The sequence below is a fragment of the Calidris pugnax genome, unplaced genomic scaffold (genome assembly GCF_001431845.1).
Source record: "Calidris pugnax isolate Ruff unplaced genomic scaffold, ASM143184v1 scaffold111, whole genome shotgun sequence".
NCBI lineage: Eukaryota > Metazoa > Chordata > Aves > Charadriiformes > Scolopacidae > Calidris > Calidris pugnax.
This window is the reverse complement of record NW_015090872.1, coordinates 8,388,976-8,411,604: the sequence shown is the minus strand read 5'-3', so window position 1 is coordinate 8,411,604 and position 22,629 is coordinate 8,388,976. Positions and strand designations below refer to the sequence as shown.

Sequence of the window (22,629 nt, the reverse complement as noted above, 5' to 3'; positions counted from 1 at the left end):
ACCTTCAATTGTAGTTATTTCATAATCCACCGAAACCCAGGAGCGGCGCAGGGATGGGGCGAGCGGCAGGCAGTGCCGGTGGGTGGCAGCCTCCATCCTGCCTTCTCGCTGGTGACGACGGTTCACAGCCCGTGTGCCGGGAAACGTCATTGCTGCCCCTTCCTCACTGCACTGAGCAAAGCTGAAAATAATTTTTTTTAAACTGCTTTTCTGTAGCGTTGTATTCACAAAGATAATCTACTGCACGAGGAAAATTACTATGCAATTCCTGCCTACAAACACAATCTTTCCATGAAAGAAGGGAGGCCAGTAATCCAAACATTTCTACCAGCACTGCAAGGAACCCCAGCACAGGTAGGCTCCTGCAGGGGCCCTCTAAGGACTGGAGCAACGCCTGATAACAGGGAGGCAACTAGGACAGCAAGAGCCTCACAAAAGGACTTGGAGATCTAGCTATATATTTTATTTTAAAAGCCACTCTGCAAGCTAGAAAGGATCTGAATGTGGCAGAAACACACACACCAGACACGTGGAGTATCTAATACATCAGCTATGTATTTGACAGGTAAAATTTAACACAGCATATTCAAAGGTATACACACAGAAAACCATGGCTCAGAGGCTTCAACTAAATGGCCAGAGGTGCCATGGGTCCCTGGCTGACATGAGCAGAGCTCACACCCAAGGACTTCAATCCTCTGTAACTGTGGTTTGGGATGCTGCTGCAGACATAGCTCTAAAATCTAATATTAAATAGCCAAAGGCCATATTTTGTCTCTTTCTCTCTTAAACCCAGGTAACCTTGGAGGAAATTAAATGGGTAAGAAAAGATGGGAAGTGGGATAAGAGATGCAAGGACTTAGTTTTGCACTTTCCGGGGAAATTAACACTATGTAGTTTAGCTATCAGCCAAAGTCTGGATAAGTTGTAATTACTTCTTGTGTTTATTTGTTAGTTTTCATTTATTTACATTATTATTATTATCATTATCTAGCTTTACCTTTTTTTTTAATGTTGAATATCTTTTTATCCCAGAATCATGAGGTGGTAGCTGCAGTCAGGAGGAGGCTGCCTGCCAGCATCACAGCAACATCTGTTGTTATTGCAGCCAGAGTTAAAAATAAAAACAGTATTCTACAAGCCAGTAGGTCTACAAACAGTTAATCAGAAGTCAACTGCTTTGTTTCACTAACAGCAAATAGAAGTTTCATGCACAGGCACTCAGGTAACCCCATGTAGGAGGACAGCTGCAACAGGGCAGACATCTCAAGCAGTGAGAGCACTGGTTGTGGAAAGTCAAGAAGCTCAGTGGATGCACACATTTGGCTTGATTCTCTCTCTGCTAACAGGTAGTCCCTTCAAGTCTCTCTGGCCTTCAAGTTTCTTCTGGCTAACTAGTGACTTCAGAGATTCTCCCTCCTTTCTTCTACTAGAAGGTGGAGGACCTTGACCGTGGCAGAAGCTGAATTCTGGACTGCAAGTCATCTCTCTGTCCACAGCCTGTCTGTGCTCTGTGCACTTACTTCTTCTGGCAGCAGAGCTCAGGAGAAACTGTTGCCAGCAGCAGGGTAGGATGGGATAAGCAGGTATGGAGGAGCCTGAATGTAACCAGCCAGAAGGCCAGAGGATTCACTAGACAAGATTTTTGATGCAGAAATTCTTCTACAGGTCAGAAACCCAGTATCCAACTAACAGCACCTGGGATTCCTCCAGCCCAGGGTAGTTCAACATCAGCAATGATGGCAAAGATGCTCCAGTTTTGGACTGATCTTGTAAATCATGATGACACTGTATTGCTGGCTTCTGCCCCAAATTCCACCCCATCCCCACAGACAGGGGCAGCTTCCAGCCCCACCCCACACCCCTGACGAGAGGGGCTGTTAGCACTTGCCCTGCAAAGAGTCAGGAAGAGGCATTCAAATGTGAGCACAAGACGTTATCCAAACAGCAGCTGATCTGAAGAAGAGGTGGTAGGGCAGAGGTGGTGATCTGAAGAAGAGGTGGAAGTTGCCAGTTGGGCCCTGCTAGTCCAAGGCTTGTATCTGACATAAAGTAAGAAGGGGAATGACAGTTGTCATGAGCAGGTATTGTCTTATCTGATTCCCTGCCCCAGCGCACTCTGGTGTTTGCATCCCTTCAAGGGACTCGATATATTCACTCCCCAGCCATTCTGCGTACGTCCTCCTCTCCTCTACTGGCACAATCTCCACAGCAGAATCCTTGAAGATCAAGTCTTTTCCTTGAAAAGTTGAAGAATCAAACATTTTGAATCCATTTTCATTGCTGCTATTTCCAAAGTAGGCCTGAAAACAACACAAAATTTTCAGTATTTTGCAAGATTAGTTCCTCTCATATAATGTGAAAGACAATAGAAACTGTTTTGTAGATGAAAAGTTAAAACACAATTACAGAATCTCTATTATGTGTTTGGTTTTTGACGCTCCAGTAGATCAGATACAGATTTCTGCCACTGGCAATTACAAGAACACATTTGTGATGTGTTAACTTCAGTATGAACAGGGACCTAGCCGAGGCAGCCACACATGGTCTGCCTAGATGGTTTACCATGTATGTGACTGCAGCCTAAATACACCCAGTGACCTTGCATTCCTAGGAAAACTCCAGGATGGAAAAGCATTAGCATGTACTCTATTTCTTGTAGACTTCCAAGTCATGCAGTTTGGGGGAATACCTTAAGCTCCAGGATAATTGGTATTGAAACCAGTGGCTGGGCAAAAAGTTGAAATCCCTTGTGCACCAGGGGGGTTTCAGTAGGAGAATTACATGGGCTGTATTTTACCTTCTCCATCCCACTCCAGCAACAGGGGTCTGCCTGGTGCATGTGACACAGGGGACACAGTATGGCAGCATGGTCCTGTTGTCTTTATCCTTGGTCTGCATTAGACCATACACAACTCCCCATAGCGCAAGTGGATTATTAGTACCTGGGCTTTGTCCAGCAGTCCATACAGGGCAAAGACGCTGGTATTGGGGTGAACCATAACAGCCTGAGCTGGCACTCGAGCCAGGTGACACTCAGCAAACTGGTCGACTTCAGCACGGGCACCATTTAGACACAGTAACTGGAAATCACTGGACTTCAAGTTTTGGGCCCAACTCTCAGTATTCTTACCTGAAAAAAGAAACTGGTCATTGTCACTCATTGAATGCTTTAGAGAAAAGAGTTTCTAGAAAAATAACTGAATTATAATAAAGAGATATGTAAAATTAAGTACCATCTGTGTTCTCAAACACTGTTGAATGCTTCACAAAGGCCACATCCCCAGAGTCCTGTGCCAGGCACCTTTAGGAAATAAGAGATAAAAATTCAATTCAAAGCATCTTTATGCGACCCACTTTTTTTTTCCTAATAACTGACAGTTTTACAATTCAATTTTTCTTACATACATTTCTGCAAAGAAATGCACTGGACCCTGAGGTAATCAGCAAAAACAGAGAAATGAAGCATCTTGAAAGGAGAGAAAACCAACATATTTGCAAAGTATTAAAAAAATATTCCGAATTAAGAATTTTAAGATAGGAATAGTGGAGAACATTTTGATTTAAAACAGTGTGAGAAACAACAGAAAAGGCCAATATTAGATGAACAAAGAAAGAGAAGATACATTGTGTGCTACTCGATGCAGTATTCCCCATCTGCAAACAGTCACTTTCATTCCTTTTTCAATCATGTACAAATTACATGTCATTATGACATTTTTGAATAAAATAATTTGAGTGCAAAACCCAAGAGTTTATCAGCATCTGCATATGTGCCATGTGCACACTCACATGTACACTTTATTTCCTCTTTTCTTTCCAAGGTAGAGTGACCTTGGTGCTCGCACAGACGCTGGTTTCACAGCCCTGGCACGCTGCAGATACCCAGCTCATCTAACTGCGGTTTCTAACGGTACCGGTCAGGAAATAAGTTCAGTGTCCACTAATTTTCTGAAGCGGCAGCAGCCCAACGTGCCAAGGGCACCTAAAAATCTCCTCCCCTCCTACGAGTGTGGTGCCCATTCGAGGGTTTCTGGGAGATGGTGCAGAAGAACGCACCTTTACCAGCTCGTGCTGTTTCCCGTGTTACACTGTGGTGGTGTCTAACACACGATGCGACAGGCCCCACAGACTGATAGGAGATTTTTGCTAGGCCTGAAATATGAATTCAGCAGACAGAAGAAATACGTGGCCCTTGCTTCAGACAGCAAGTAATACATCAAGAAAATCAACCTCAAATCAGCAAGCTGCTGAGCCAAAAAAGAGTTCTAACTCCCCAGGTACTTGGGTAGCGTGTGCTGGCAGAGGATCTGTGGGCAACAGATTTTAGTGGTGGTACCTTGCAGTTTATCCCACAAGTGTTTTCAAGAAGCACTTCCTAAACCAGGGTCACTAAACCCACCAATCAAGAGATGTAAAACTGTACCTGAGCATGGTTGATGTAGTACAAAATGTGAGGGAAAATTATTATTGCTGACAGATACCTAAACCACACGTATTTTATGTGTACCTGGTTGAACATGAGCAGTTTTTATCAAAGTTCTTATCACCACGTGTCTGACACTGTCATGCAGAGCACAGACAACTCAGCAGGTGCTGTTCAGTGCATTCCCTGTCAGAAAAGGCTGTTCCCAAAAGATTTTTTGGAATCTGGAAATCTGAGGCTGCATTTTAAGCCCATGTCAGTCACCAGCCATAACTCATTCTCCTTTCAGAGAGGATCACCTAACTATCACAGCCAGACCCATCCCTACCTTCCAGAACATTGTGACTCTCCATTTTTCACCTAAATCCTAACCTTCTAAATACCTAAAACTTTCCACATCACTCAATGAATTAAATGTCTTCTCTACTAAAAAAAAAAAAAAAAAAAAAAGGTACTGTTCTCCATATAAAGCTTGGGCTGTATGGACACTATTAGCAAAGGCACAGGTTTAAATATGACCAAGGCTCATACAGCCCATCACAGCATTTGCATTTGCTGCTTATTCATTTGGTGGCGGTTCAGCTCTGTTAATCTCGGGAGTGCAGCAGAGGATCTGGAGTTTGCCTGCAAGGCACGTACCACAGCAGAGCAGCTGGGCACAACTAAATAGATTTGCTAAAAGTAGTTACCAAAGTCTAGCACTCCAATATTTTGCTGTTGAAGTCTCCTCCCCTGAAGGAAAAAGACCGGTCACTGCCAGCTCGTTAGGTGCACTGTTGCCTTCAGAGGTGAAGGTCAGGAATAGGAAATGCCACTTCCATATCTAAGAGTTTTGTAGTCTTTGGGTACGGCCCCGTAAGTAGACATCTGCTGTTACACAAAGTATTTATTCCATTTTATGTATTTTCCTGCTGCACCTTTAACAAATCTTGTTTTGAAGAGGATTTCATATTTGAACATTGGCCGTAATTGTTTGTGCTGCTCAGAAACCTACAGTCACGTACAGCCACCAATGAGTAAGGGTAGCGAAGACCACTCCTGACTCCCCCTCACTAGCCTACCACTGGCAGCATGGGCTCAGAGCAGCCAGATTCTGGCTACTACTTGCCTGCTTCCCTGCTAAAGCTCTTTATGGATAACCCGACCATTCAGAGTGGCAGACAGCCTGTCACAGAGATTAAAGCAAGACTGGAGACCGATGACAACCCACGTGGTCCTCACTAGGTGGGTGCCCATTGCTCTGTAAACAGAGACATGGACTTGGCTGTTGGGCTGGCTGGCTGCAGGCCATGGAGCTGGCAAAAGGCTTTGCCATTATCTAACGTAATGCCTTATGACATACCTGTGTTGCTGAAGACATCTGGGGACACACGTCCCACTTCATTGTCGTGTCTTGTCCTCAAACCAGGACATTCATTTATGGCACATGCCATCTAACTGTAGCAACAATAAACACTTTCTGCTGGCTGTGATGGAAAATAGTTCCTCCTTGCATTTTGACAAGGTGACAGACTAAATAACAACCATATGTATTAATTACCTGAAGGCTCCACTGTAGCTGTAGTAACGCTCCAGGCTACTTGCGCTGCATTTATGGTTTCCACTGTTATCTCCAATACACAGTTGGCAGAGTTTTGCCGGGTAATTGTCCTGCTTAGCTGAAGGCACGCAGCTGGCAGAGAAGAACTCGCTCACCGCTGGGGAAAGACAGACAAAGCAATATAATGAGTGAAAAGTGTGAGCTCTTCACAAGAAAGAAGTAATGAACTGTCATGAAGTTAGAACCAATGCAGATTTCAGTAGAACACTAGAAACACGACTTACAGCTTCCTTACCGGAATTCACAAACTACAACTTTTAAAATATTTCCAAAGTTGGTTATGTAATGAAACCTAAGGGCTCCCTGGGAGATAGGAAACAGGCAGACAAAACTCAAATCTGGAGCCCTATGGTCATAGATTCTTTGCTGCTTGTGCTACATTGCTCCATCACCGAATAAAATTCAGGATGGGTATACAGTTACTGCAATGACATCCCAGTGGAGGTACCACCTAAAGTGGATACACCTGTATAGACGGTGAGTTTCTGTGACTATCCAATTATTGATACCTGACTTGGATCAAGAAAGAGCTGAGACAGGTGTGAGAGCAGGATTTTCAAGACCATATGAAAAGCTTGAAGTTGATTAAATACAAAAAGCAATGCACTTCAGATGCATTTCTGAAAATTGAAATAAAATTTTGTAATTTGATACATCGAAGCCAAGGCTTCCATTGAGACGAATCTGGACAGACTGGAGAACAGGCTGATGGGAACCTCAAAGTTCAACAAAGACAAATGCAGAATCTGCTTTTAGGATGGAGTAAGACCATAAAAGGCTGGGGGCTGGCAGGCTGAAAACTGTAAAAAAAAAATCTGCCTGGACATGGCCCTGGACAATCTGATATAACTGGACCTGCTCTGAGTAATTGGTTGGACAGGATGACCACCAAAGGTCCCTTCCAACCTAAATCAGCCAACGATCTTGTGATAAAAGCAAGTAATACTTTTGCGTTAGATGTCACATTCTCAGTACGACCCCTCCATTAGTCTGCTCTGGGGCAAACTCAAAATGTCAAATCACATGACAAAAACAACACAAACAGATAAGCTTAATAGCAAAATTACTTCCCCGATTAAAGCTTATATTGAGACTGTTACTGTATTTTTGATATGTAGTACCGTTGTCTTACCTTGAGGAATATCACAGCCTCTGGTCTTAATAATGCCCCTCTTAATGAGCATACCAATGGGGATATTCCACCCAGCGTTTCTCCCCAGTCCTGTGTGGCAGGACTTCTTCCCCTTCAGGTCACTGATGGTGAATGCATTGGAGGAATTTCTTTTCACTAATACCACAGCATAGTACGCGTTGCTGGTGTCATCAGCTTGCAGAACAAAAAACAATTAAAAAAAAAACCAACAAAAAAACCCCACATTAAAACTTCCCTTAAGCGTTCCCAGTGCTTAATAATCATCTACAGATCCATTACACTCAAATGGTGCCAAGTTCAATTGCCCCAACAGTCAGCTGGTCAGGAAGTAGGAATGTACGTGTCATCATTCTTCACTTCTACCCCACAGCGTTGCATTCCCTTCCAGCCCGTACTGGCTCTGCTCTGCACCTGAACCCAACCATCTAGAGATCAACATGAACGTGTTCTTGCTAACACCAGCTCTTATAAATCTGTCCTTCTGAAAAACGACATTTGGGTCATTACTGATGTATCAGAAGTGCTTTAGGAAGTTATTTTTATGTGAAAACTCAAACCTGTATTAAAATTTCCATGAGTTTTGCAGCATATTGAAATTCTGCCACAAGTCCTCTTTTCATCAATAACTCTGAAGCAGCCACATTGACAGGAAGAATTTGTTTCTAAATAGGATTTACTGTGTAATTTCTGTATTTTTGCTTATGCTAAAAATATTTTGATTTTGTAAACACTGTTTTTTTCCATTGTAAATATTTTTTGTGGAATTGAAAAGACAAATAAAAAGGTACAAGACTCAAAACTGCCAAAGTCTTAACCTGGACCCGCAGCAGGACAGATAAAAGTTACCACAAACTCACTGTAGGAACCCATCCCATACTTATTTCCTCCTCTGTCCATGACGTGAGGATAATAATCCTCATTTCCTTTGAAAACAGCTTTCCCAGCAGGGCTAGGGAACATGGGCTGTGCTTTCAGACCTGTTTTCAAACAACCTGGAAAAATAAGGTCTATATTTACGTTTCCTGACCTCTTACCAGAGTAACTTTCTCCAGCAGCTGGTACAAGGCCGTATGTCTTCCCAGCTGTGTAAATATCAGCTCCACCCAGAACCACAGCATCAATTTCCTTTCTCTGAAAAATAAAATGAAATTTAGGATTTCTGTGGAAAAACAGCAGACGCCTTCCCTGCTACAACGATGACACCTCCAGCATCATACCTGTTGCATCTCAAAGGGCAAGTCTGACAGCAAAAGGGCAATATGCTGTGAAAGCAAACACCCTAAACCTGCATAAAGCATCATCAGTGAAACTAAGACAGGAGATCTCAGACTGCCCTCGTCATAACTGAGGATCATCAGGGTTCAGGGCCATCCGAACCACATGACCACCTCCTTGAAATCCAGTATTCAGCATGCATATCTCTGATTCTGCCTGCTCAGCAGAGAGCAGCTTGTGTTAATCTGGTTTATTGCCCAAGGATTGTAGCAGCCTACCTGGATCAGCTCCATGCACTGCTCCTTTGTCTTGGCTGACATACACTGAATTGCTGGTTTCAAATTCTTTTTCCTAAAGGCAACGGCCATTTCACCACATTTCCAAATCTCCTCAGTGGATACAACGCACCAGTTCAGGCTTTCTGGCAACGCTGCATAAAATTGGAAAGCAAACAGACAAGGAGGGATACACTTTGGCCACTGTCACGTATGTACCATAAATGTTGTGAAAAATGTTTACTTCTGTGCTTCTCTCCATCTCAGACTCACACATGATGAGGAAACCACAGAGTTCCCCAGACCAGCTGTGTGCCCACGCTGCAAACCTATCCAGGGTGAAGAAACAGCAGCTCCTACAATTGCCAGTTGTTACGTGCAGCCATAATGTCTTAGCTGAGCACAGCAAAACACACGCTGAACACAGGTTTCCTCACACCTGGCAGTCACTGACCACCCTGTGCCACAGCACAGAGCACATCTCGGAGGCTCAGCTGCCACGATTAAGATTCTTAAGGCAGGAATCCTTACAACTTCTGTTTCTGACTTTGCCAGAACGCACATCAAGTCATTCCTACATTCTTCCAACACTATAAAAGACCATGATATTTCAAAATAAAGAGCAACTCAGGGTTCCTTCAGTTTCTGGAGGAAATTCTTTGCTAGAAACCCATTCATCCATTCTTTATAGACCACTTCAGGATTTCACACACTACCGTTTCCCCTTGTTAGCAGGTAAGAAATGCAGTACCAGGCAGCAGTAGGAGCTTACCAGAGTAATGTCTCTCATACACCAGACAGGGTAGAAAATGCCTGCATCTTATAATACAAAGTGGGCCAGTTTGCACAGGAAAATATTCTGCGATGTGATACTGTTTCTAGGTCAAAAAGTGATCTATCTCCACGCTCAAAGATTAGACTGACATCTTGCCATAACCCCCCCCAAGAGTCAGAAGAAAAGAAAGGAAAATAAAGATGGTTTCTGTTATCAGCTATCTTTGTTCTCGGTTATGAACAGCAATCTAAAGACAACTTACTGTTGGGGTTGCAGCTCAGAGCTTGCATGGCGTGAAGATACTCATCACCCAGCCAGGCCTGGTAATTCTGAGCTGTGATTGCAACGAGCTCTGTGGTGGCGTCTCTGAACAGGAGATTCTGGCCAGTGTAGGCTGCAGAGTCAAACATCTGAAACTTGGTGTCTACCCCGTTAAATCTTTGCTGTAATGTTAAAGAAAGGAAAAAGACCACCTGTCACACATCACTCCACCTAGGATGTGTGACATCCTATACGCCTTCAAACCCCACAGAGCTGGAGGTGCCTGGATGTCCTGCCTTCAGCTCAGCCAGGCGGAGGGGAGAACCCCTCTGAAATGCCACACACTGATGAAAAAATGATGTCCTACTTGTCCCTGGTTCAGGAGCTGGAAGACAACTGTCCCATCTGTGTCTGGCCGCACAACCACAGCCCGAGCCGGGATTCGGGCCAGGTGGCAGGTTCTCCACTCTGTCACATCAGCTGTGCTGCCGTCACGGCACAGGAGCTCAAAGTTCTGGGAGCGAAGCTTCCGGGCCCACGAAAAAAGACTTCTTCCTGAAACCAGACAGAACATGCTCATGGAACAGGCATCAGGTGGGGCTGATGACTCTAGCTCCACACCTGCTCTAAGCACCCCACGCAGAGCAGAAAACATCTCTTGAGCATCTTTGAACTCTTCCTGACTGCACAATGTATCCCATGCATCTACGTGGTCCTTTAGTCTTGTATCTCCAATAAGACAACAACCAGCTTAACTCTTGCAAGGCCGCACTGAACTGCACACTGGGGGCTGCAGCTGCAGCAAGAGCACCCCCAAGCCCAGAAGCACATGCAACATTTTTTGGTTTTTTTCGCTGTAAATGATGATCTGACAGGCCCATGATATTCAATAATGTTATGTTGATGTAGTTCTCACAAAGTGCCAGACAGGGCAGACCACATCTTGTTAACTCTCTGCCAGTCTCTGCTGAAATCCTTGGGTAGATGTGAGCAATGTAACAGCCCAAGTCTGTACGAAACTAAGAGTTCAGTGCTCTTTAAGCTCTCTTCCCAGAAGCAGCTTGAGATTCCACCTCAAATCTTTACTGAAACTGTCAAGCATTTAAAAAAAAAAAAAAAAAAAAAGATCAAATGGTATATACATCTGTGGGTACATTTGTTTTCACTATTAGAGCATTTTTCTACTGATTCCTCAATTCAAAAGAAATCAAGCATTTGACGTTCCGCTGCCAGTGCAGACACCGTACTTCAGACCTTGCAGACACTATTCAACAAGCTTCTGGATTACTCACCATCAGTGTTTTCAGGCACTGTGCTGTGCTTCACAAAAGCGACTTTTCCAGCACCTTCAGCCAAACACCTAATGAACACAAACCCAGGCAGAAGGATGTTACAAAGCCCAGCTCCCAGGCGCTGGCACTGCTGACAGCCAGAGGCTGGATGCTCTGTTCCATCAGCCACTGACCTATTTCCTCACGCTGAGAGTTTTGCTCAAGGCAGAGACTAGTGGCCGTTGGAGCATGAACTAAACTATGGCTGTCATTTGGTGACCACGAACAACATGTTCAGCGCTGCCTGAGACAAACACCGTGACCTTCTTTGACCAGGAAAGAGTTCTCTGTCTAAGGGAGTTGCACAATCCTTCAGGGAATACGCAGAGAGGAGCAAGTGCTTCACATGAGCAAATTCTGCCCTTGCTCGGTCAATGCTGTTGCTCAGGGCCAGGGAGCTGCCACCCAGCACACGGACAGGAAGAAGGAAAATAAAGGAAAGATTGGTGGGCAGAAAGGGAGGGCAGAGCAACGTGCTAATTCAGTGCAACCAAGGTGGGGTGACCGCAATAGCTGAGCAGGGTGGCAGTTCAGCTCTCAGACTCCAAATGTCATCAGGTTTTACTGGGAAAGACACAGACTGCTGAAACCAGCACTCAGACTTGTGCCAACAGCTGCTGGACAAAGCAAACGGCAATGGGATTTCCTCCCTGCACATTATAAGCACTAAATATCCATTTGCTTTTAATACTCAGGTATTAATACCTGAAATAGTGGGTTTAGAATTGCTTTTGTTCAGTCTCTAGGTTAAAAGCATGGTTGTCCTAACACAACAGCAGATCTAACAAGATCAGCTGAAGTTCTCTGGCTTCAGTCTCCTGTCAGCGAGGCGGGGACACAATGGCCATGGATAAGGCAGAGTGATAAAATAATGACAGAGCCACAATTTTTACCTGAAAGCACCGCTGTAGTCATAGTATTGCTCTTGGGAATTCCGTTCACATTTGTTCTGCCCAGCCGAGTCCCCTTTGCAGAGCTGACAGAGGGATTTGGGATAGTTGGCACCATTTGCTCCAGGAACACAGCTTGCATTGAAATACTCACTCACAGCTGAACGGGAAATGAGAACGAGAAATTTCTAGCAATGAACAGACAAGATCCTACAATCTCATTTTAAAACATCTACACAGTACATCTCGAAAAACATTTAGAAGGGACAAGTCACTTTGTTCTTAAAAAGATAGCTTCCAAGTTTAAAAAACACCCCTGCAGTCTCCGTCAGACCCACATTAGGTCTATTCCATCCTACAAGGAGCACCAAAGCAAAGGCACAACCCGGCATTCAGAACCACACGTTTCTGTCCACACACGGGGTCCCAAGGCCAGAGGAAAGGCGTTGCTGTGGAACAGATCCCTGCCCTGTGACTCTCACCTTTTGGAAGGTCACAGCCCATGGCTGCCAGGCGCCCGCTGTCCACTAGATATCCCACCGGCACGTCCCAGCCCGCCGTCCTGTTGATGCCTGTGTGACATGAGCTGACGCCCTTCAAGCTGTTGATGGTGATGTTGGAGCCCTTCTTTACCACAGCCACGGCATAATAGGCAGTTCCAATCTCTGAAGTGTTGGAAGAAAGAGAAGCAAATGATGTAGCCTGGCAGCAGCATTACAGTCAGACACACTGGTCTGTAGCATCTCGTGGCTCCCCTAGGCAAGTCATGTTTTTCACATCCTTGATGAGAACCTACTGACTGTGAGTGTCCTCCATTACCTTCTCAGTGTGAAATGTCTTAGTTAAAGGCCACAGGCAATCGGCTCTAACTTTGAAAGTCACCCTGCTTTGAAAGGGACATGGGATGAAAGACATCCAGAGGTTCCTTCCGAGAAGAAATTTTCTATGATTCTAAATATATTTGGATTGAATTGAAGCCAATATAATGAATAGTAAAAAAAATTATTCCCCAGTTGTCTACTAATTCGATCTTAATTTTGACACAGTGTAGCAAGCTGACTGCAGCATCACAGCTGATTTCATTCTCTTTGTTTTACAGTTTGATACAACTCATAGAATCAAGAGTTTAGGGTCTGAACTAACCATAAGGTCATTCAATCTGACTTTTTAATTAAATCAGAAATCATTACATCTCATTCACCTTTCTCTGATTTGAGCTCATAACCTGGCTAATGGAGACAGCCAGCCTCTGGATCATGAAGCCCATTTGGTTTTGAGAAACCAAAGTGCAGTTCTCTCACCAGGTCATGATGTGGTTAACGAGGGCGTGGGGGGAGGCAGCTGCAGGTGATCCAAGTCCCTGTGAGCTGAGCCCAACAGGCCCTTCTGAGGATGCCTTGGCCACATCACACCAAGACCCAGCTCCAGCTCACAATAGTGGTGGGGGACACCTGCAAGCTCTGAACTACACCTTGATACCAAGCCCTCAGTCAGGGTGACAAGTCACTGCTGAATTATTGCCTCTGTCTTGAAAGGGACTCAAAGGTTAAGGACCCCCAGATAAGGAGCAGAATCTAACACTTTCTTTCTTCCAGCAGGTAATCATATACACTATTAAAAATAAAATCTAATTACTCTAATTTATGGAATTGAGGAATAAACCTAATAACAATTTATGCTTTGCAATTGATTAATTTATCTGCAAAGCATGGAACAGAGAAGACAGTAAACAGTGAAACAGCAAAAAAAACCCCAACCAAACAAAAAAACCACAAAACCCAACAAAACAAACCTATTACAGGAAGAGCTATTTTGACCGAATGGTGTCAGGACAGACTCTGCCACAGCCCCAAGTCTCCTGTTTTCCCCACACATTCTGCCACAGGCGGGAACATCCACGAGGGAACCAGACCATTACCTACTCTTTACAGGCTTCAAGAGGATGACACCAAAATAAAATGGAAACAGTAAAATGCATAAGCAAAAGCTCGCATTGAGTAATCTAGAAGTTATTTAGTCAGACTGTACCTTGATCATATACTTCCCCAACCACAGGTTTCAGACCAAGCTCCTTTCCAGCCTGGTAAATTAAACGGCCATCCAGGGTCACCGCATCTGCCAAATCATCCTGTGCAGACACAAGGGCAGGATACATGTTGAAGCTTAATTATCAGTATTTCAACAGCCATATGCAGAGTACCCATGAATTTAAGAGAAGAGACCCCTTAATCTGCATTTGTGAGCTTTCTTTTCTCCAAAAAGTTATTTTATGGGCACTCATATTTCTGAGGAACAATTACCAAGCCAAATTTTAGAACTTCAAAACCACCTTCCTTCAGAAATAATGCAGAAACCAGCCCTGGACTGTGATAGCCTCACTGGTCTTCATAGTCCAAAGGAGTCTTAGAAATGAATCCTGCAGATCTGAAATGAATCTTAAGGCCGGTCAATTTGGAGTTTCATTTCTCTCTATAGCTAGTGCCCCAAAGCCTGAAGGTTATATTTTTGAGATCACACACAGATAGTTTGAAGTAATGTCTTCTGGGGCAGCCAAATCTGAATGCCACTCAAAAGCTTAAAGCACACTGGCTTGTACCTCAGCAGACAAACAGCCACTCGTTTTGGGGGAGAGGGAGCAGATGACAGGTCAGAGGAGGAGGAAAGCATTTTAAGAAGACTGTCCAAAGTCGGGGAACACAAATCTGGGGCATCCACTGCTGGGAAGGTGTCCAACAATACCATGTCTTTGCAGCTGACTGTAACACCAAGCTGGCTGGGTCCCGCTGCAGATGCAGGAGCGCTGTGGGCAGCGCGGGACAGGAGCTCCCAGGGCAGCACGGAAATACCATGTCTTTGCAGCTGACTGTAACACCAAGCTGGCTGGGTCCCGCTGCAGATGCAGGAGCGCTGTGGGCAGCGCGGGACAGGGCAGCAAGGCCTCTGGAAGGTGCTCACACCTCTGTCTGCTGAGCCCAGCTCTGTGAGACAGAACCTAGCAGGAGCCAGGAGAGGGCATCTCGCACTGAGATAAGATACTGCTGAGAAAACCCTCAACAGCTTGACGTTTTGCATTTCTAAGCTCATTCCAAGTTTTTTATCAGTTTGCTTAACCTCTGGTTCGGCACCGGAGGAGATCATTTAGCCCACCCCTTCCTTGGCAGTTTGCTGAGCATCAGTTAGGGCAGGGCTGGGCCTGTGCTGCCCAGAACATCACAGCAATTCCAACAGGCTGAGCCATAGAAAAAGCTTGAAAATGTTTAGGGGATCAGGTCAGAACATCGGTAATATACTGATGTTGGTACTTAGATCAGAATTGAAGTTGCCATGTAATTTGAAATATTTTACTTATTTGTCTCAAGGGAGAAAAAAGATAATATTAATAAATTAGCTGAAAAAATAGATGTCCTCACAGCTGCTTCTCATGAACGTGAGCTGAACAAAGTTCCAAAGGAACCTGGAGAAAAGCTGGGGTTGGGAGATACTTGCACCTTCAAGAATCTTCCTGGAATAACCAGGTATGATATTCCACCGGTGAGAGTCAGAGCAGAGGACAGTTTACGAATCAAATATGGCCTCCTGTTTAGAAAGGACTGTGAGAGGGAAGAAGAGGAGGTGGGAGTCAGAAGGACCTTACCCTCAGAAGAACAAAATGATCCCCTGGAATTGGTAATGGACAGAAACAGAGCAGACAAAACAGGAAGGGCTGTACAAGACAGGGACTGTGTGACATGGACACATTTCCATGCGAGACAGCACTTTTCTGATTGGAAAGCTGAGTCTCTGAGCTCTGTTTAGCAGAAGAGCCTCCGATCAATAGCTTGTGTATAACTAACAGTGTATCAACAACAGAACAAGAGAGAAAAAAAACACCTATTGTTGTATGTAACGGGAAGTAGTTTAGAGGCTACGGAGCTCTCCTTTAAATGCAGGCACTCACTGCTGAGGTGCCTTTAGCAGCAACAGTGCAGGTATTGTACCTTTTTTGTAGGAATCACTGGCAAAACCATGGGATTATTCCACATATGATTTTTTTTATAAGGGTATGTGCAATGGTAATACCCTTTAATTATTTTCAGAGGAACTTCATTTCTGTGTGTCACAATGTTTGAGAATTACCTACAGAAGTGTTTAAAGACCTGCTAAAAACCAGCTCTGGTCACATTAAGCACTGTCAGGTTTCCCAGTTTAATATTTAGAACATCTCTCAACATTCAAACACCTTCAGAGAAAAATGTTTTTTCATGTTATCCATGTGCTAACACATTCCCAGGACTAAGTCCAAGTTAAGTAGCATTATAAAACAACGTATCTGCCTCTCCAGCCGTTGCCTCCCACTCCCTTTTTGGCCTCAAAGAGCAGAGTTCAGTGTGGATGTGGACTCAGGGGTTCCACACATTCCTGCACAGAACATCCCAGCTTAAACATTTAGTAGATTATTAGCACAAGAAAAGAGAGGTCTCAAGGACAAAGCCTGGGCTGAAGCCTTACACTGAAGATCTGTTTTATCAGAGAGCTCCTTGCTCCGGCTATCCACCAGCAGGTTTCTGAGTTCAGCTAATCAGGTTTGATAGGAACCCAAGGCTTCAGATCGGTGCCTGCTGCTTGCAATGGCTGACAAATGCAACTCTGTCTGCACCGTGTTGCAGAAGCAGACACTCATCAGCCCTTTTAATGACCTGCTTTACAGAGCCTAGCAGGTCCCTGTGGAATGCAGCAGCATCAGCCAAGCGGTTTTAGGAAGATCTGACATGAGAAAGCATTTCCTGTCTAACCCCGAGGTAAGACCCACGTACGCATTGCTATCTGTTCCTGACACTCTTCATTACAGCCTTGATTCGCTTGTGAAAGAACAGTATTTATCAAGAGCCAATGTGGTACCAGTAGCAGTCAGACAAACCTGCTTCTGTTGACAAAAAATTACAAGACACCGATTTCTGAAATTTGTTCCTTTTTTTTGCCACACAACCACCTGCCTCATCTCCCTTCAAACTACTCTGCTGGGCCTCGTTTCCTGGCTCTGAACCTTTGTCCTTGACAGGCTGCATCTCCTCTGCAAACCCCTGATTTCTGGGCACGTCTATACAGGAGACACAGGGAATATTATTTATTAACACAGCCAGTCCTCCTCCCCTTCCCCCACACTCTGCCAGTGAGGATGACCACAATTACCTGCTTCCACATTTCCTCCAATATCCACTTGTTGCCTCTCACCCCTTCCTAAGGAGGCAATAATTTTCCGTACATCATTTTGCAAAGCCACACTTTTACAGTCTTTAAAACCTTCCCTAAAGCCGTGCTCCTTTTGGACACTGGGCACACTCTGGGCAGCTGAATTAATCCAGCTGGACTTGTGTGCCCTTCGCTCACCCTACTTGCTGCTGCTTTGTCTCTCTCTTGTACTCCAATATCAGGAGATTTGATTTGGCTTCACACTCAGCTCAGCTCATCTCTATATACAGCAATTTCCATGATGGGATCCTGAAATGGGAGTTTGATCCAGAGTTTATTGAAATACAATCTACTTATAGGCTCAGCAGCACAGCTTTAACCACCGTCTGCATCTTATAGCTCCATCCCTTCTTAAATATCTGCTAAATAAATCTGACACAAGTCCCAAATCAAAGATTAGCATTTGGGGGGAAATATTTAAGACCTTTGCTATGTTCCTAATGACTGGCCATATATGACTAGCGAAACTGATGACACAGGGACATTCTAACATTCAGGCTCATCTGTATATCCCTATGTTTTATGCCAGGAAGCACAGTCAGCTGCCTGGGTCAGCCCACACTCCCCGCAGAGCTGCGTGCGTCGCCACTGCATTGTTATTAGACACATGGGGAAATGAAATGAATGACACTGCTGGCATTCACAGCTCACCTTGATCATCTGGGTACAGTTGGCCGCTGAACCTCCAGCTGTACACTCCAGAGGGGGGAGGATGCCAGCCCCAGCAAAGGCCTTACTCATGTCATTACACTTGGAAAGTTCTTGCTGGGAGACAGTGCACCAGCGGAGGCGTTCCAGGCCGAGAGCTGCAAACACAACGTCAAGAGAAAATGTCACAAAACCCATCAGTGCCTTTGTAACAGAGCTTACCACTTAGAGGTTCCTGAAGAGCCAACCTTTCATTCTGTTCCTCCTCCCAAAACAGAAAGACAATAGGGCTCTCTCAAGAGTGAGTCTTTAGAGATAGTTCCCAGTTTCATTCAGATTAATATGGCTATCGAAGTTTTTTGGACTAGAAGCAGGACAGGCTTGGACTCAGATACTGAAACCCAATGGCATTTGCTTCTGGCATAAGAAACATGGGTGCAATGGAATAGGTCAGGGCATCCACGCTGTTCTTTAAACCTTGCAGAACACATTATCTTTTCTTGAGTCAAGTGATTAATATGATTATTTAAAATCATATCTTACGAAACCAAAGACACTATCTAAAGACAACTCTTTGTCAAGCATCGCCAGAGAGTACCTGGAGTCCTGCCCCAGCCTTTTTTGGTCTGAATGAAAACAAAGCAATCTTAGGTGCCCAAGAGCCTTACCCTCTGGCTTATTATGAAAACTAGAAAAATAAACTTGTCTCTTCAAAACACTCTTTCATAAGAGGCAATTTCCACAGCCATGAAAAGGGGAGGGCAGTTCCATGAATGAAAAGACTCAAGTTTAGTAGTGGAGATTGCATTAATCAGTGAAGAAAGGTGTCTTTCAGCCACCCCAACCACAACCCTCCTAAGCACCAAAGCTACAAACACTTCATTGCTTTTGTAAGGACACGTCACCGTGTGCAAGCGGTGCAGCTGGACATAAAACACGTACACAAGTAGGGTTTATGCTGATAAAGAGCCACAGATCATTTCTGTGAGCAGGGGGCACCACATTCCATTGCTTTTCTACAATTTCATTTTTTAGTTGAAGTCTGCTGCAAGTTATTTGTCGTGTGGTTTTCTAAAAACCTTAACTGGCCCTGTGCTTCCCCACCATTGTCACGCAGCTGAGATAGCACGTCGAACTGTGCGAGTTAAAATTACTGCAGTGGTGCTCAACAGCAGCCAGGCACATTGTCTGACCGAGCAGCCACAGAGCAAACCAGATCAATGACGCCATGAAGCTTGTTCTGCACCGAACGCTGGAACAGAGAGGTTGGCTTTGCTGCTCCACTGCAACTCGGAGCCAACGCTGCTGCTGTCAACAAACATGAAGTCAGAGTTGGAAAGCTTGTGGGAAGTCTTCGTGGCAGCATGTGCTAGCAGAGGGAGAAACAACTGCCCACCCCTGAGCTGCAGGGATCCTGAGAACCAAGATGGTTCAGGGACAACAGGGTCGTGGCAAAAAGGCACTTCACTGAAACTTAACATCTGCCTGGGTGAAATTTTCACCATGAATTCCTTGGGGCAGGAGGAAGAACTTAGGTTTTCATTGATAAAGTGGTTTGGGTTTTTCCTCTCCTAAACACAAGCAAATGGAAATTAAATCACCATTAGAACTTGGGAGTGACAGGAGAAAGCCAACTTATAAGTGGAATAAATGGCAGTTATTTCTATTTTTACAAAATAAGCATCATAGAACTGTTCACACTTGTGAGAAGCAGACACCATTGAACCAAACAAAGTAGATTCAGTGCTGAGGAAATACAATATTTGACTCCAATAAGTCAAGACACGTCCATGGTAATCAATAAAGCCTTTTCTACTCCTTTTCTATTTTTTGTATTCTCGCTTTTTTTCCTGGCCACAAAATTGGTTCTGAGAAGGTTCCAGTTTCCCTCTGCTCTCTCACACCTCATAGCAGTCAACCCTGAAGAGACCATGCCACAGCAGAAGGTTTTGGAGGGCACTTACCAGCATGAAAGAAGAGAAGATAGAAGACGTTTCTGGAGCTCTTCATGGTAAAATTTTGGGATTTGTGCTTTTTCCAGCCTTCAGAACTCCCAGAGATCGAGGCTTCTGTAGCTGTGCTGCCCAGCCTGCTCCTTGGTGAAAACTGGCAGCATTCAACTGCAGGTGCACTTTGTTCAACGATTTATCTTGCTTAACTTGGCACACGTCACCTGGTAATGACTACAGGAAAAAAAACCCTACCTCTCTTCACACCGCCTCTACACTTGGAAAAAAAGTCATCAGACTAGGAAATTGCAAAATATTGGAGGCACCAATGAGGTTGTTGCTGCTTTAGCACCACCTATAGACTTAGATAAACAGCTACACACCGACCCATAGGGGCACGGCAGGGCTGCATAAAGAATCCCTCATTTTAAGTAGGAGTTGTATGTATTCACTACATGATGGGGCTCAGGAAGCAAAAGCAGATTCAAGCTAAAGGCTTTATCTGACTGGTCACTGGTTTTGCCACATTCTCAGCATTGACATGAATTCCCTAAAGCCCGTAACAAGAAACGCAGGCTTTGCCAAGAGTGAGGCTTGTACACTCTCCAGGTGGCACAGTGTGTGCTAAGTGAAATCTCCTCACATTTAATAGAAAGTGGTATGAAATAGCTGAAGTAGTTTGATTTTTTTTAAGGTCTTTAGGTAAGGCCCAGGAAGGCTTCTCTCTCCCAGAAAGAGTAAAAACTCTGCTGACAAGAGCAGAGTAAAAGAGCTCTATAAAAAGCTGCTGTGACTTTGAGTAACTCTCACAGAGCAACACTCGTTTGTGCTGCCCTTTTCTTAATTTTTCTTCAGCCAATGAACTGCAGCTGCCTGTAACACTTTGTTCAGATAAATGCCATTTAATGGGGCTTTGCTGACTGCCATTTCTCAGCTCAGCACCCAGCTCCCAGGAACAGAAGAGCTGTTCCACCACGAGTACCCACACACACGTCTTTACCATCTTCTACTGCGAGCACGCACAAATGACACAACTGTGTGCATCCTCTGGACAGCCTGTACCTCCAGCAACGGTGCAGGGATGCTCTCAGGAGTTGGTTACTACCTACTCGAGTACAGTTTGGCCAGGCTGCTAGTGTTAACACCTACACCCACCAGCACCTGTAAGACAACACCTGAGTTTAAGTCAAATAATTGCTATTTTAAGTTTAGAACTTCAAAAGAAATAGATAATGACCCCTCCAGACCTTCTTAAACAAAACTTTGTGGCCGAACTCTGATTTTTGGCTGCCTAGACCACCTGGAATTAGTCATCCCTTTGTTGTCTGAAGTGCTGAAGGATGACCTGGCACCACTGGAGTCCTCCCAAGCTTCTGGAAGGATCCATTACTTGAATCCCTTTTGTGCCCTTCCCACTGGCCAGATTCACCTCTCAAACCCTCCGGCGCTTGCAGCAAGGCTCACACACACATAGAGAAGGCAGGACTGATGCAGAATCCTACTACCAGTTGCTCAGGGCTGCAAGGGCAAGGTTAATAAGAAGTGAGTTTGGTACCAGGCCTCTCTGGTGGTTCTTCTGATCCTCTGCGGGAAAGGTTCAGAAGGTAGAGGAGCAGCCTTTTAGTACAGGAGGCCTATTCTGAATGCATCCCCCTCTAAACCATCACACAAGCACAATTTATGATAATTTAGCTCATTTTCCTATTTTATTCATAACTCTATGACTATCTATGCTTTAAGGAGCTACTGAATTCCTTATAACCTAATTTTCAGCACCATTTAGCAAAAATACCCGCAAAGAAAATGATTAATATACTATAACTTAAAATAATAACGGAGAGCAGCAAATACTTCATCAAGCATGTTTCTGCACAGCAGTTACAAATAGCTGGGTTAGCAGGCAGGGAAGAGAACCCACGGTGCCTTCACTGGGCCAGAAAAAGTAATGCATCAGCTTGATACCATTTGGATTTCCTAATTACTCTAGTTTTTTTAAATTGGAAGCTTTAAGAGAACTACATTTATTGTAAAATTAATCTTTAAAATACAGAAAGTGTGTATCCAAGAATCAAAGACGTATCAGCACCCGATACTGGAACAGATCCAAAAAACCACTAATTAATGCAAAAATCCTAAAAATGGCAAGATAAAAGAAGTCAACAAGAAGCATCATGGCTGGCAGAATCAACTTTTCTGCAGGGCTCAAGGGCAACATCTGAAACAAGCCAAACCAAAAATGCAAAGAAAATACCCCAGAGTCCTTTGGGTTTTCTTGATCCAAGACTTGTTTTCGCTTTGACATGACAACCGCGTGGACTTGAGTCTTGGTGCAGTGCTTGGTGACACCTGGCTAGTACAGGACAAACGCCTGGGAGAAAAGCTCTGTGCAAGTTATTCAGACACTTCAATACATGGAAGAGTAAGTCCTCACATATCTACTCAGCTGAACAGGACTCTTCCTGATGGATTAAAAAAAAGAGGTAAAAAAAAAAAAGTGCATAAAATATAGAGATCTCAGATATTATTATGGTTTGCAGATTTGAGCGCTGAAATTTTTTTTATTAAATTATTTCATTGACTAACTTCTTTTAATTAAAGTTAGTCTGTTTTAAGATGTCTCATTATACACTTCAGATAATCAGTCACCTTCAAAGACAAGAGTACACTTTAGGTCCTTTAAAAATGTATGACATTATTTATCACAAGTTGCATCAATCTCATACACCTTGTACTTCCACCGACAGGAGTCTCAAAGACAGCATATTGACTTCACAAATCTAGAAAAACAAAAATTATTTTGGGCCATACACTGGCAACTTATGCTTACTGTAAGTCTTCTAAGCTTTCCACAGAACACCAGCAATAGTTTTGTCCCAA

General features: G+C 44.2%; 1 protein-coding gene across 1 annotated transcript; it reads right to left on the bottom strand.

Annotated features, from left to right (window-relative positions):
* Nucleotides 1–441: 441 nt before the first annotated feature.
* Nucleotides 442–22,133, bottom strand: MFI2 (antigen p97 (melanoma associated) identified by monoclonal antibodies 133.2 and 96.5). Its single transcript, XM_014945887.1, has 15 exons — nucleotides 19,768–22,133; nucleotides 17,807–17,961; nucleotides 13,955–14,054; nucleotides 12,409–12,591; nucleotides 11,930–12,086; nucleotides 10,998–11,065; nucleotides 10,073–10,260; nucleotides 9,707–9,887; nucleotides 8,673–8,824; nucleotides 8,214–8,310; nucleotides 7,159–7,353; nucleotides 5,967–6,123; nucleotides 3,237–3,304; nucleotides 2,946–3,133; nucleotides 442–2,303 (listed from the first exon to the last, which is right to left on the bottom strand). Exons 1-15 carry the CDS (start codon nucleotides 19,811–19,813, stop codon nucleotides 2,025–2,027), a joined length of 2,214 nt encoding a protein of 737 aa, XP_014801373.1. The 5' UTR covers nucleotides 19,814–22,133; the 3' UTR covers nucleotides 442–2,024.
* Between the last annotated feature and the right edge of the window lie 496 nt (nucleotides 22,134–22,629).

What these genes read in the sequence shown, in the direction of transcription:
- MFI2 (XM_014945887.1), bottom strand. Translation starts at nt 19,813, where the DNA reads ATGAAGAGCTCCAGAAACGTCTTCTATCTTCTCTTCTTTCATGCTG. An exon ending in AGTGCATGGAGCTGATCCAG is followed by an intron (nt 8,311 to 8,672) that starts GTAGGCTGCTAC and finishes TTTATTTTTCAG; the next exon opens with AGAAAGGAAATTGATGCTGT. An exon ending in AGTGTTTGAGAACACAGATG is followed by an intron (nt 3,134 to 3,236) that starts GTACTTAATTTT and finishes TTCTTTTTTCAG; the next exon opens with GTAAGAATACTGAGAGTTGG.